The 14,723-nt window shown below is 41.2% G+C and overlaps 1 protein-coding gene across 1 annotated transcript in view; it reads right to left on the bottom strand.

Annotated features, from left to right (window-relative positions):
- Positions 1-14,723, bottom strand: part of RFTN1 (raftlin, lipid raft linker 1) — a 310,755-nt gene that overhangs the window by 83,043 nt on the left and 212,989 nt on the right. Inside the window, exons 5-6 of the mRNA XM_075827235.1 lie at positions 10,422-10,827; positions 5,226-5,429 (exon numbers count right to left, since the gene is read on the bottom strand). Of these exons, the coding sequence (XP_075683350.1) occupies positions 5,226-5,429; positions 10,422-10,827 (610 nt within the window). The remainder of the gene's footprint in view (positions 1-5,225; positions 5,430-10,421; positions 10,828-14,723) is intronic.

Raw genomic sequence — 14,723 nt, 5'->3', positions numbered from 1 at the left:
CAGGAACCGTCATCAACAAGCTACAATGAAGATGTCATTTAGACAAACTGTGGAAGAAACGATCAGCGACTTGTTTAAAGCGAACGTATCAATGGAAAATGCCAATCCATTTTTTTTTTTTGTAATCATTCTTTTATTTTTAGAACACATAAAAGGAATCATACACATTTCCATTTTATATCTCCCCTATTCCCTCCCTTAGCCCCTTATGACCAGCACTGGTAAAAAAAAAAACAATCAGGTTTTACTAACCATACACACATATATATATATATATATATATATATATATATATATATATATATATATATATATATGTGTGTGTGTTCATTAAAAAGTCCACAGCAGCACTGGTAATAATAAAAGTTGGTGCGCGCTCCAGGGACTTGACCGTCGCCCCTTCTGGATATTTTTTTTATTTGTTGGTATTGTTTTTTTATACGAGTATCCATTTAAAAAGTAAACTATAGCCACTAGAGCAGTCACTTGTCAGCTTTGCTTTATAAATGGGGAAACACTATATACTATACACACACAGGTGAGGCCCTGTATGCAGGGGAGACGAAAAATAACGCATAGCATGACATTAGTTGTGATCCATCACGTTGTTGTACTGACTTCAATGTGTAAAAGTATTTTTTTTTATTATACAGGAAAACTGCCAGTAAGCACAACTGATGGTGAATATTTGAGGCAAAAAAAGTGACAAACTAAATCCTAATGAAATAAATAGCAACTTTTGTGACAAAAATTTCTATACCGTACTGTGGATGCTTTTGTTATGACTGAATTTAGACGCGGAATCTACGCTTAAATCGTGAACTTGTGAACATGGTCTTAAACCACTACGTGCCCAAAACTGATTAAAAATATCTGGTGTCATTTCACGGGGTTGTGCGAGCTGCAATACCACACACAGCCCATGCACAAGAGCGGCTTTGTTTCCAGAAGAAATCAGTCATGTTTTTTAATCTCATAAACCTCTTTAAAAGGGTGGTATTATCAGACGAATCCTCCTTCACAAAGTAGTCGTCATGGCAATCAGATGGCCTAGCTCCAGCCATGCATTTCCCCTGCACCAGCCTCCAGAATAGGAACTGCTCTTACAAAGCGGCTCCACTTTCTGGCTCATAGAGTGTGGTCACAAACAGGGACTAACCCTCTGTGAAGTAAATATGCCCCTAATAGGGCATATGGACAAGGGTTATCTTACATACATAGTTACATACTAAGTACGGTTGAAATAATACATATATCCATCAAGTTTAACCAAAGGACGGAAGGAAGATAAGGATATGGGTAAATCACAGAAGTTTGTTTTACTCTTATTAATTCAGAGTACGACTAAATAAAAAATAAAAAAAATACCCATAAGGCATTAACCAATCTGACCTAGAAAGGAAAAATGGCCCTTTTGACCCCAAGTGGCGATCAGACAGAACATTTAAACTACACATTGACATAGGAGATGATATTGTTTTGTTCTAAGAAATTATCTAAGCCTTTTTTAAAGCCATCTACTGTCCCTGCTGTGACGAGTTCCTGCGGTAGGCTATTCCACAGATTCACAATTCTCATAGTAAAGAAGGATTGTCGCCTCAGGAGATCGAACCTTTTTTTTCTCCAGATGAAGGGAGCGCCCCATTGTGTTTAAAGGCATTTTACATGGATCAAGTTTCCACCATATTTTTTGTATGAGCCATTTGTATACTTAAACAAGTTAATTATGTCCCCCGTTAGTCGTCTCTTTTCAAGGTGAAATAAATGCTATTCTTTTCATCTTTCCTCATAACTAAGATTCTCGATGCCCCTTATTAGTTTAGCTACTTTACTATTTTTCCAAACTCATGGCATCCTTTCTATAAACCGGAGCACAGAACTGAACTGCATATTCTAGATGAGGCCTCACTAATGCTTTGTAAAGTGGTAATATTACATCCCTGTCCCGCAAGTCCATGCATCTTTTAATACACGACAATATCTTGCTGGCCTTAGAAGCAGCTGATTGACATTGAATGCTGTTATTTAGTCTATGATCTACAAGTACACCCAGATCCTTCTCAACAAGTGACTCTCCCAGTTTTACTCCCCCTAGGACATTTGATGAAAGTAGATTGTTAGTACCCAGATGAATAACTTTATATTTATCCACATTGAACCTCTATTTGCCAAATGGATGCCCAAATGCTCAGTGTTTCCAAGTCGGCTTGTAATTTATGAACATCTTCCATAGACTGATATACTATATAGTTTGGAGTCATCTGTAAAAATAGAAATAGTGCTATTAATCCCATCCACTATATGATTAGTGGGGTACACTAATTATAATCAGTGACGATTCAGAGTAAGAATCATTGACCACAACTCTCTGGATACGGTCCTTGAGCCAATTTTCAATCCAATTAAAAACTATACTTTCTAAACCTATAGACCTCAAAGGGGTTCTCCACAATTCTGACAACTGATGACCTATCCACCAAATTGGCTATCAGTAGATCATCGGTGCGGGTCCAACACCCAGACCCCACACCAATCAGCGGCTCCGGTGGCCTGCGGGCACCGGATGTTATGGCACATAATGCTATGTACGGAGCCGGAAGCAGTTGGCTCTGTACATAGTATAGCGGCCGTGCTGCAGAACAGCTGGTCTGCTCCTATTCACTTGAATAGGAGCAGAGCTGCAGTACTGCAGCTTAGCTGCTATTCCGTGGCCGGAGCCATGTGCCCCCGGCGTGAACATCCGGTGCACGGAGGCACCGGACCAGCTGATCTGTGTGGGGTCCAGGTGTCGGACCCCCACAGATCATGAACTTAGAAGGTGGAAAAACCCTTTAACACCATGAGGCCTCTATGAGGGGCAGTGTCAAATGCTTTTGCAAAGTCCAAAAACACTACATCCACAGCGGCCCCTCTTTCCAGGCTTCTACTCACCTCTTCATAAAAACAAATCAGGTTGGGTTGGCAACTTCGGTCCTTAGCAAAACTGTGCTGGCTGTCACTTATAATACTATTTTTTGTCACATACTCCTGTATGTAGTCCCTTAAGAGACCCTCAAACATTTTTCCCACAATGGATGTTAATTTTTACTGGTCTGTAATTCCCCAGGAAGACAGAGACATTTTTGAAAATGGGCACCACATTTGCCTTGTGCCAGTCCCATGGCAATATACCAGTCACTAGAGAATCTCTAAATATTATGAACAGGGGGACAGAAATAACTGAACTAAGTTCTTTAAGAACCACTCCAGTCATCTGACCTGAGTCGCCTGACCTCACGTCAATGACGTGAGATTAGGTGACTGACACAGGTGACTGGACTGGTTCATTCCCGAACTGGCATGGACTTCACTCAGAACGTCGCTGCGTGACCTGCTAAATGTCATGTCAGGCTGCTCTACTCTGGAGAGTGGTAGCGGTAAGCTACTGCTCTTTGCTCTGCGGCCTATGTCATAGCTCCCAACCATCCTGGATTCAGCGGGATAAACCCAGATTCCAGGTGTTGTCCCGCTGTCCCTGGCTGCCGGGTATATGTCCTGCTGTCAACTGTATTTGCGTCCTCAGGAAACAAATACAGTTGAACCCAATACTGAAGCTGGGAACCGTCAGCTGTCTTCTTCAGGAGCAGAGGGAGTATCTACAGGGGGGGGGGGTGTTATCTTCAAGGGGTGTGTGACAGCATGGTCACTGTGGCACTATATAGGGGAACTATCTACATGGGCACTGTGGCACTATCTACAAGGGAACTGGCACTTTATATTTGGGCACTGGCAATAGGGGCAGCTTTGGGGACATTATACTGTATAAGGGTTGCTGGGGGCATGATGCTGTATGGGGCAGTTATGGGGGCATTAAGCTGTAATGGGGGCAGCTATGGGGGCATTATACTGTAAGGGGGCATCTGTGTGGGCATTATACTGTATGGGGGCATTATACTGTATGGGGCATCTATGGGGGCATTATGCTGCATGGGGAAGCTATGGGGCATTATGCTGTATGGGGGTATGGGGGCATTTGTTTTGGAATTATACAGCATGTGGGCATCTGTGTGGTTTATACTGTATGGGGGGATCTGTGTTGGCTTTATACTGTATGGGTGCATCTATGGGGCATTATACTGTATGATGGCAGCTAGAGGGCATTATACTGTGTTTGAGGCACTATGGGAGCATGATACTGTGTGGGCTGAACTGGGTGTGTATGGGAAGGGATTGGGCGGGATTAGAGTTGTGGCCGAAAATAAAAAATTGCCGCGTTGTCCCTCTTTATGATACTTGAAAGTGGGGATGTTTGTCTATGTGGCCTATGGAGCTCTGGGCGCTACGTGTGGGATTATCTTTAAGGGTTGGACTGTGTGGCACTCTCTCTTCAAGGGGGGCTGTGTGGAACTATCTACAGGGGGGACTGTGTGGCACTCTCTATAAAGGGGGGCTGTGTGGAACTATCTAAAGGGGGGACTGTGTGGCACTCTCTACAAAGGGGGCTGTGTGGCACTCTCTACAAAGGGGGCTGTGTGGCACTCTCTACAAAGGGGGTTGTGTGGCACTCCCTACAAAGGGGGCTATGTGGCACTCCCTAAAAGGGGGCTATGTGGCACCCTCTACAGGGAGGGCTGTGTGGCACTATCTACAAGGGGGGTTGTGTAGCACTATCTACATGGGGGTTTTTGTGGCACTATCTACAAGGGGGGCGGTGTGGCACTGTGTACAAGGGGAGGTGTGTGGCACTCTCTACAAGTGGAGCTGTGTGGCACTCTCTACAAGGGGGCTGTGTGGCACTTTGTACAGGGGGGGTTGTGTGGCGCTCTGTACAAGGGGGGCTGTGTAGCACTAGCTACAAGAGGGATGTTTGGTGCTTTCTACAGGGGGCTGTATGTTTTGGACTTGCTACAGGGGGCTCTGTGTGTTGGGCTGTCTACAGGGGGCTGTGTGCATTGGGCTATCTACAGGGGCTCAACTGGGGCACGGTTACTGTGTGGGGCACTTTTATTGTGTTGAGCACTGAGGAACATTATTACCATCTGGGGCACTGTGGATTAATATAAATGTAACTACTCCTTAACAGTTAAGCAAAGTGTTACATTTATACAGTCTTACAATTACAATCGGCTCTTTAAAGGCAACCATAAGGCTGATGTGGCCCTCGGTAAAAATCAGTTTGACACCCCTGTATAAGAATGACTACTATGTATTAAACAGATGTAATTGCCAAATGTAAAATTCCATACCATTTACCATTCCAAGATAAAAGACAGCATTCACTAGAGAGCATCCTTTTCTGAAATGATCTGTCATGTATTCCAACCAGTTTGCTTCCAAGCCAGTGATGGCACTTTTTTCTTTTGTGATCTTCATGGGGATTTTCACTGTGTAATACTTTCTGTACCTTTGCTGTGTTTTCGGTTTATTAAAAAGTGCCAAAATCTCAGATTCTGAAAAACAAAAGATGAAAATGTAATACTGAACCCAATATCATTGGCATACCCCCTACACAGGCACTCCAAACATTACTACTAGGCAAAGGCATGCACACTAATCCTGTGTACTCACTGTAAATTGGGCATTGTAATATGACCACGTCTTATTGAATCAGCAAAGCTGAGGAGCCTGGCATGAATGTTTTTTTTACGTATAGCTAGCCCTATCTCAAGAGTAATACATAGGGATCCCCTAACAATGCATTGCCCAGATAACCACTTCAGTGAGTAAGCAGAAATATTGCACCCCCAAACTGCAATACAGACACCCCTTCACACATCTGCATTTAAAAGTGATATTCAGTCAAAATCATCTTCTCATGTATGTATTACTCTGACAGAATTTAAAATGACTAAAAATAGAATACTACGTTTTTGTTGGTATCCATATTTATAAGTTATAGACAATAATTTGCAGCAGTATTTTGTATTTAAATTTTTGTAATATTATTTTGATGATAGAGTGGCATCTTATATTTTATAAGAGGTTGTCAGGTGCATTGTTCCCAGCAACTTAAAGGGTAACTAAACGTTCTACAAACTTCTGACATGTCATAGTGACATGTCAGAAGTTTTGATTGGTGCGGGTCCGAGCACTGAGACCCCCACCAATCACTAAAACTAAGTTGCAGAAACGCTCGTGTGAGCGCTGAGCCGCTTTGTTTCTGTTAGGCTTTTTCCAGAAATCGATGTAGCGGTGTACGAACTCAATAGAATGTCTATATGCCCGTATACTGCTACATCAGCTTTCCGGAAAAAGCCGAACAGAAACTAAGCAGCTCAGCGCTCACACGAGCGCTTCTGCTTAACTATGACATGTCAGAACTTTGTTGAACGTTTAGTTACCCTTTAACTAGCTCAGATTACTCAGTCCTATAGCCAAAGGATGAATTGCCAATGAACTGAGGATAAAGAAAGCACAAGGTAGTTTGGGCAGGACTTAAATTATTATCTCATAGTGTCATATGAAATAAAAAATAAATTTAGGAGGGCAATTCATTTAACTTGATCAGTGGCAGGAAGCAGAGTTGTCACTGGAAACCCTGCTCTCACTGATGTTCCCAAATTTGACAGGTTCTGTAGGGTCAAAATGTTCAAGCTCACTTGCTTATGCTTTTATTGTGCTAGTATCTAGTTAAGCTATATACCAGTGAGTGTCTTTATTCCTAGCATAGTGTTTGTCTGTATTACTAGGCTTTGTTCTACTGTCATGATGTTACCTTGGCCTGCATTTTAATTAATAAGCTGTGTCTTCATTTTTAGGCTGTTCTATTGTGATGATGTCACAATAGTGTTTGTCTTTATTCCTAGGCTGTGCTCTGCTGGACATGAGAAAGATGTAGCAATCTCTAACTTGACAATGAACGTGTTAAATACACTGTGGCAAAAATTTGGGCTTCGTTCACATATGCGTCAGGGCTCCATTGAGGCATTCCATCGGAGCTTTCTGTTAGGGGAACCCATGAACGGAACCCTGACGGAAACAAACGGAAATCATAGGTTTCTGTTTGCATCACCCTTGATTTTAATGGTGACGGATCCGGTGCAAATGGTTTCCATTTGTCACCGTTGTTTAAAGGTTCTGTCGTTTTGACGGAATGCATAGCGCAGTCAACTACGGTATTGCTTTAGTCAAAATGACGGAGCCCTTGCACAACGGAGACAAACGGAAACAATTTGCACCGGATCCGTCACCATTGAAATCAATGGTGATGCAAATGGAAGCCTATGGTTTCCGTATGTTTCAGTGAAGGTTCCGTTCATGGGTTCCCCTGACGGAAAGCTCAGATGGAAACCCTGAACGGAGCACTGACGCAGATGTGAACAAAGCCTAAACTTGAGTTTTTCAACAGCCTTTCAATGGCTTTTCTTGTGTTAAGTGATAAGTTATCACGCTTCAACAAGTTATCAAGGGAAAGTTAAAGATTGCTTCATCTGTATAACAAATGTGATTGTCTTTATTCGTTAAGATGGTTTTACATGGGCAGATATCACCCGTGTTTAACAACTGTTTACATCTTGTCGATCAGCGCTCATTTGCTCCATTCATACGGAGCAATGATCGATAAGTATTGGGACGAACGATCGTTACTACGATCATTCGTCCATAGTATTGCCATTATGTCAGCAGCACATCTCTCTGGCTACAGAAATGTGCTGCCGACTTGCAACCATTTTCTTTGAATGTATAAAAGAACACTTGTTCACCCGATCATTGGCCCGTGTAAATGGGCTTTAAGGTGTGCTCTATTATCATGATGTCACAACAGTGTGTCAGTTTATTCCTAGGTAGTGTTCTATTGTAATGATGTCGCAATAGCGTGTCTTCATTTACAAGCTGTACTATAATTTGATTAATTACGCAGTGTTTGTGATTCACAGTTATATCACAGAATTATGGCTTTGTTTAGTTTAAAGCTCAACTATATATTTGCAGAATTAAGATGAAAGCATAAACATGTTAAAATTTGAAAGCGTATGTTCCCCATTAAAGACAATTTTAACTTTTTAGTCATACATATAATTTACATAGTCGTGAAAGCTTGACATCAGACATCTCATAACATCTTAGCCGAGTTCCTATAATGTAGTGGGGAAGTTCGCTATTCCTACTTTGGATTATTGTACAGTGCCTAGTATAAGGACTATAAGGACTACACTTCACGGTAGGTAAATCACCAGAACAAAGATTTAGGCTCTAAGTGTAATGACGGGGTAGGGAGACAGACAGGTGAGCCCTAAGCTACCCACCACTCAGTCCCTGCCTACTTGCACGGCCCATCCTAGGCGACGGCGTACAACTGGGCGAGGGTCCCTACGCTCAATAAGTGCACGACAGACCAACAGACAAGGGTACACAGAAGCTAAGGGAAATGGGGCAGTTGCCCACGGCAATACTGTGAGCAACAAGAGTAGTGAACGAGCCGAGTCAAACCATGAGTGTACGAGGTACCAAACGCAGAGGAGAGTAGTCAGTAAAGCCAGGGTAAATTTGAAGCAGAGGTCAATAGTACTAGCAGGAACAGCAGAGCCAGGAAAACAGACAGAATCACAGGCAAGGAAGAGCAGGAAATGAAGGTATAAATAGACAGAGGGCGGGAGCTAGCTCCGTCTGGCCAGGCTGTGATAGGTTCTCCCACTCCTCAGCTTCCCAGCCTGAGTGGTAGCAGATCGAGTCACTCTAACAGACCTAGGCACAGATGCAGGCTGAGTAACCCCGGGCGTCGACACAGAAGCTGTGTCAGGAAAATCCATTACACTAAGGCCAACAAAATTGTGAATGCAGCTTTAGACTTTAATATAGGATGTAACAGACAAGTATATCAACGTGTCTGTAAACTTACCCCTCTTTTTATGTAGATTAATATGTAAAATATAAAATGATGTTAAAAAGTTAATAAACATTGTCATTTTATAAAAAAAAATATTATTCTTTGCTGTCTCAGCCTGATTTAAAGGGTCGGGGCAGCAGTGACTTGGCCATCTGCAAAAGAAAACCCACTATATGGCTCACCATACCAATCTTCATGGCTGAACACATCACACATATGGGGTATTCATGTCAGTCATCAACTCACAGCCAATCAGCATCGTTGACTAGGTTACCCATTTATTGGAATCGTATAGATGCCCATGTTTCAAGTGCATTGATGTTGAGAGCAAATAAAACTCTTGACAAAAAAAAACTTACCATTTACATGTGGTTAGACTGGTCATAACTCTTGCAGACATACAGTTTAACATTTACTGTAACTTTCCATGTTGACAAGCTCACAAACAAACGTATATGTCAGAAACTGACAAAAATATGAACTGCAATTGTAACCACTAGAATTTATAGAAATAACCTGAAATTTTTACAGATGCTACCAGGTTTCCAACTCCTTCTGCCTTAGGCTATGTGATTTAAGTACGGCTTCTCATCCGCCGTCTATCTCAATAAGTGCTGACAACAGTGCCTGGAATTGAATAAGCTACACACTGGTAAACTGTATCTGGTCTGGATATAACTATACATATATAACATACCAATATACTTTTATGTTGTGCTTGCATTTGATCAAAACTTAACAATAGCACTTGTAACTTCAAATGTACCAAATCTATATTTTATCTTTTGGAAAAGGCCTAAACAAATGTTCAGGTTACTGTAGCAAGCTGAAGCTAAACCACTATTTTGTATTAAATAGGGCGGGATGAATGATAGCGCTGTGAAGGTGCCCGTACACGTCACAGTTGTGCACCAGTCGGTTGTTGCCCGCACACTTTTTACCACAAATTGCAGCGATTTTGCAGTGTGATTTTCAGCCGCATGGCAAGTACAAGTGAAGCACATAAAAACAATGTGCTTCACTTGTACAAATCATCTGGCTAAAAAGTGCATCGCAAAACTGTGCTAATTCGCAACAAAACTGTGTGCGGTTTCGCAGCAGCAACATGTAACATTAATTATGTTAATTGGAAGAAGTGACTCAGCATCCGATGTAAGTTCAAATCAAATGTTACTTTCAAATTACCAGTGGCATCACACAACACTACATATATATATATATACATATATATCTATCTCATGATGTCACACTGCATGGGATCTAGGTACATGATACATAATCACAATTACAATTACATTTTCATCAGCCTCTTTTGCTACACCACTGAAAAGTTCAGCAAGGGCAGTTTATCCTTGTAATGTGATGCAGCTATTCAGCCACCTGTGATTCTTGAGTGCCGGTATAATATTCTCCATTTTTCCTACATAAGACATCATGCTTATTGGCAAATTCAACCTATTACTTCTGTGCAACCCAAGAGCATTTGCTTGTAGAGGACAAGGCAGAGTGAACGAAACTGAATGATCTTTTTTCCTAGTTCCAAAGCAGACTTTCCTTTTTATTTTTTGTTTTTATTTTGTTTTTACTCTACAATTCAGCAGCATTTGATACTTACTTCTACTGCTGCAATTATCAGGCATTGTAGACTCTGTCGTTATCTTATCCTGGACGAACACATCCTCATTAGAGATACTGAAGTTGAGTTCTTCTAATTGATCTACGTCATCGAGAGGTGAAGACTTTGCTTTTTGCTGCTCAATAACTTCCAGCCCATCGACTGTTTTGGACTGTTCAGCATTTTCTCTGCTCTTTGCTGGTGAAGTGCTTCCATTAGTGCAGTCTGACTTCTTATCCGCTGAAGTATGATCCTCTGTATCGCTGCATGCTTTATTGATAGCTGTGAATTCTGGAGAGCTTGTTTGGCTCAAACTATCAGACAGGCTGTATGGCAGGTCCTTTGGAATGTAGTATCCCTGTACTATTCCAGCAAACTTTGATCCTTGACTGGCAGCATCCTCAATCTAGAAATAAATGGCATACATTTAATATAGAGCAGTGAATTTTCAGAAAACGGAGTGCTTAAATTGTAGGATATTTATGAAGAAATTCTTATATATTGTACAATCAATGTTATAGCACTGGAGGGTAGCACGGGATATGCGGCAGAATGAAAACAATAATTACCTGAAAAAAATCAATAACGGCTTCAGTTTAACCAATATAACAACAATACAGAATGAGTTGTTTATTCCAGAGCATAAACCAGGAGAAGTGAATCAATAAATGTGTATGTGATGTCCATGCAATGGCCCTGATAATTAGAGATGCTGTGCCAAATTTATACCAACTGGCATGCACACATTTTCTACGTGTGCTCCATTTAAAAAAAAAAAAGAGAAAAGGTGAAGATACACAATTTTATTCTGGAAGAAACATCACATGTGACATTTTTTTCATGACCCATCACAGAAAATGGGGCATAGACTTAATATTTTGGGTCTATGTGTAAGCCCTTCTTTAGACAAAGTTTGAATGGGGGTAGGAAGCAAGTGGTTGATTATGCGATCAATTGTGGGGGTCTTATATCACAATCTCCACTGACATGTCTGAAGATGTAGAAGGTGAAAATTAAGTCTAACAGCAGGAATACACAATGTACATTGAATAGAGTGAAAATTCTTAAAAGAATTATCTCATGATTTATTTTCATACCAAAAGTCCTGAAATGCTGTTAAAAGCTGTTTGTTTGGGCTCTTTCTAGAATAAAAGAAAATATCCATTTTCATCATATATTGCTTCAATATATGATGAAAATTGATTATGGGAATTAGACGTGCTTTCGGCGCATTTTACGTGCCAAGAATTGACCTGACGCTTCTTTTTTTACACGACGTGTTTTTGTCAATGGGAAGCTTAAAGGAAGCGTTTTTGACGCGTTTTCCGCGCGTAAAAAGCGGCAAAAACGCATCAAATACACGCCATGTGAATAGGGACTTAAAAATCTGGCCTTGAGCATTTATCTTGTAAAGTGCATTTTATAGGGGGATGGATTGTATATACATGCAATTTCATAAGTATGACATCATAGGGCTCTATAACATCTAGATGGCCCAGCATTGGTAAATATTACCTGATAATTAGATTTAAGGGGTAACTAAACTTTCAGAAAACTTCTGACATGTCATAGTGACATGTCAAAAGTTTTGATCGGTGGGGGTCCGAGCACTGAGACTCCCACCAATCGCTAATACGAAGCGGCAGAAGCGCTGAGCTGCTTTGTTTCTGATCGGCTTTTCTCGGAAAGCCGATGTAACACTGTATGGGCTCATAGACTTTCTGTTCAGTCCATACACCCTTACATCGGCTTTCTGAGGAAAGCCGATCAGAAGCCAAGCAGCTGAGCGCCCACCCGATTCTGCCGCTTTGTTTTGGCGATCAGTGGGGGTCTAAGTACTCAGACCCCCACCAATGGCATGTCAGAAGTTTTATGAAAGTTTAGTTACATTTTAACTGGGACAAGCATATGGTTACAGGGTCTTTTAAAGTAGACAGGATGGGACAAAAAGAAAGTTGTGAGAAAACCATGCATATATCAAATGACCGCCAGTTATATTCATTCACTACTCAAAAACTGAATATATATACAAATATCGTATACAGAGAAATAATAAGAGCTTTGTGACAAGGCAAATGAAGTTCATGAATCTTATTAGAAAAGTTGTTATGTGGATATCCATAACTGTAGGAGCTAAAAATCATAGTACATTAGAAATAACACACAAAGATCAAATCTAAGAGACAATACATTACTATACTATGGCAAGGTAAAAAAAAAAAAAATAATCACTTACATCATGAGCTCAATATTCTAATTAAACAAGCAACCAATATCACTTCATACATATATGCACTACAGGCTCCCGCCCTGCCTCAGGAAACAACATATGTTTTTAAGCATTTTAATTACCTTGGCTTTAAATTGCAAAGTTACAATAATTAGGTTAGAGTGCCTTAGGTCCATGAATATTGCGTTTTAACACCAATTAAATTACATTATATGTATGCATATTTTAATAAAGGAATGTATACTCCATTGTAAAATGACCTTATTTTAGCACATATATTTACAAAAAAGGATGTAATGTGAATATTGGGAGACTTAGGCTATGTTCACACAGAGTTTTTTGCAGGCGGAATTTCTGCCTCAAAATTCAGTTTGGAAGTTTGAGGCAGATTTTCCTCTCCCTGCACGCCGATTTTCGCTGCGTTTTTTGCCCACGGCCATTGAGCGCCGCGGGTATAAAACGCAGCGAAATACGATTTCTCTGCCTCCCATTGATGTCAATGGGAGGTCAGTGGCTTAAACGCCTGAAGATAGGGCATGTCCCTTCTTTCTCCCGCGAGACGGTTTCACCGCTCGCGGGAAAAAGACGCCTCCCATTGAAATCAATGGGAGGCATTTTCGAGCCGTTTTTGACGAGTTTTGCGGTGCGGTTTCCGCATCTAAAAACTTGTCAAAAAACTCTGTGTGAACATAGCCTTAAGATGCCACAAGAATAACATAAAACAAAGTTGTCACTTGATTCTTAGACATGTGGAATTACTTCTAGTTTGATAAACGTAATAAAGGATCTCTTGGAAGGAAAATAAAAACAAATGTGTCTGATAGTTGCTGGTTTTCAGTTTATGAAAACAAGTAATTGAATTCATAAGTGTTGCATTCAAGATGGCAGTAGGCTCTGTTCACATCTGCATCAGAGGCTCAGTTGCAGAATCCGAAAAATTAGATGGGTAGAATAGCGCGCCCATCAAAATGGTGAATAACAATAGAACCCAATGAATCCCATTGTAAGTCAATTAAGGTCCGTCGGGCACTATTGATATACTTTGTAAGGCGGATCAGGTAATGCATCGTGGTTTCCGTTCTAAGCAGAAACCGCAGCGCAGATGTGAACTCTCTCACGTGCCAGGTACGTTGTGCTCAATAAAAAAAACTACTAGAGTTTAACTTTTTCAGTTGTTTCTTTCTACTGAGACCTAGGTAGTTTCTTATTACAGTATTGATGTTCAATTGGCAGCCCTCATGAGCTTTATGTTCATACCCAGGGGCAGTCAAAGGGGTATTCCCAAAACCAAAATATATCACCTATCCACAATATAGCTGATAATTGATCGTTAGAACGGGGGTTCCAAACCCCGAGGTCCTCCTCACTTCTCAACTGCAGCGAGCAGGACATTGAACGGAGTGGCGGTCGAGCACGTTTTGCCGCTCTATTCAAAGTCTATGGGATTCACAGAAGCAGCCGAGTACAGTGCTCGGCTGTTTCTGTCATCCTCATAGACAGTGAATGGAGCAGCGGGCGCATGCTGGACCGCTGCTCCATTCAAAATGCTCCTCACTGCGGGCAGTGATTGGTGGGAGTCCCAGCGGTGGAGCATCCAGAGATCAGAAAATTATAACCTATCTTATGGATAGGTAATAATTTATGATTTTGGAAATACCCCTTTAAATTCATATGGTGCTGCTGCCTTCCCCAGGATTATGATTAGGCATTATAAGACTTCTTGAATATGATTGATATGATTGTCAGCAAATAATAGAATACTTGCCAACAATTTTTTTTTAACATTAAGCCATGCCTCTAACCCTGCCTAATCCCTGTTCATACACACATAGTCCCCTTTGGGTCCCCACAGAGAAATAGTGCTCTCCTTTTGAACAAACAGCAAGGCCCCATGCACACGACCGTAAAAATTGCCCGTAATTACGGACTCATTCCCTTCTATTGTCCGCGGACACCTTCCCGTTTATTTACGGGAAGGTGTCCGGGCCGTAGAAGTGTACCGCAAAAGATAAGACATGTTTCTTTGTACTTTCTATGAGAGCATGGGAGCCAAAATGTGGACGGCTGCCTGC

This window comes from Rhinoderma darwinii, chromosome 5 (assembly GCF_050947455.1).
Source record: "Rhinoderma darwinii isolate aRhiDar2 chromosome 5, aRhiDar2.hap1, whole genome shotgun sequence".
NCBI lineage: Eukaryota > Metazoa > Chordata > Amphibia > Anura > Rhinodermatidae > Rhinoderma > Rhinoderma darwinii.
Note: the sequence above shows the minus strand (reverse complement) of the source record. Positions and strands in the feature narration are given on the sequence as shown.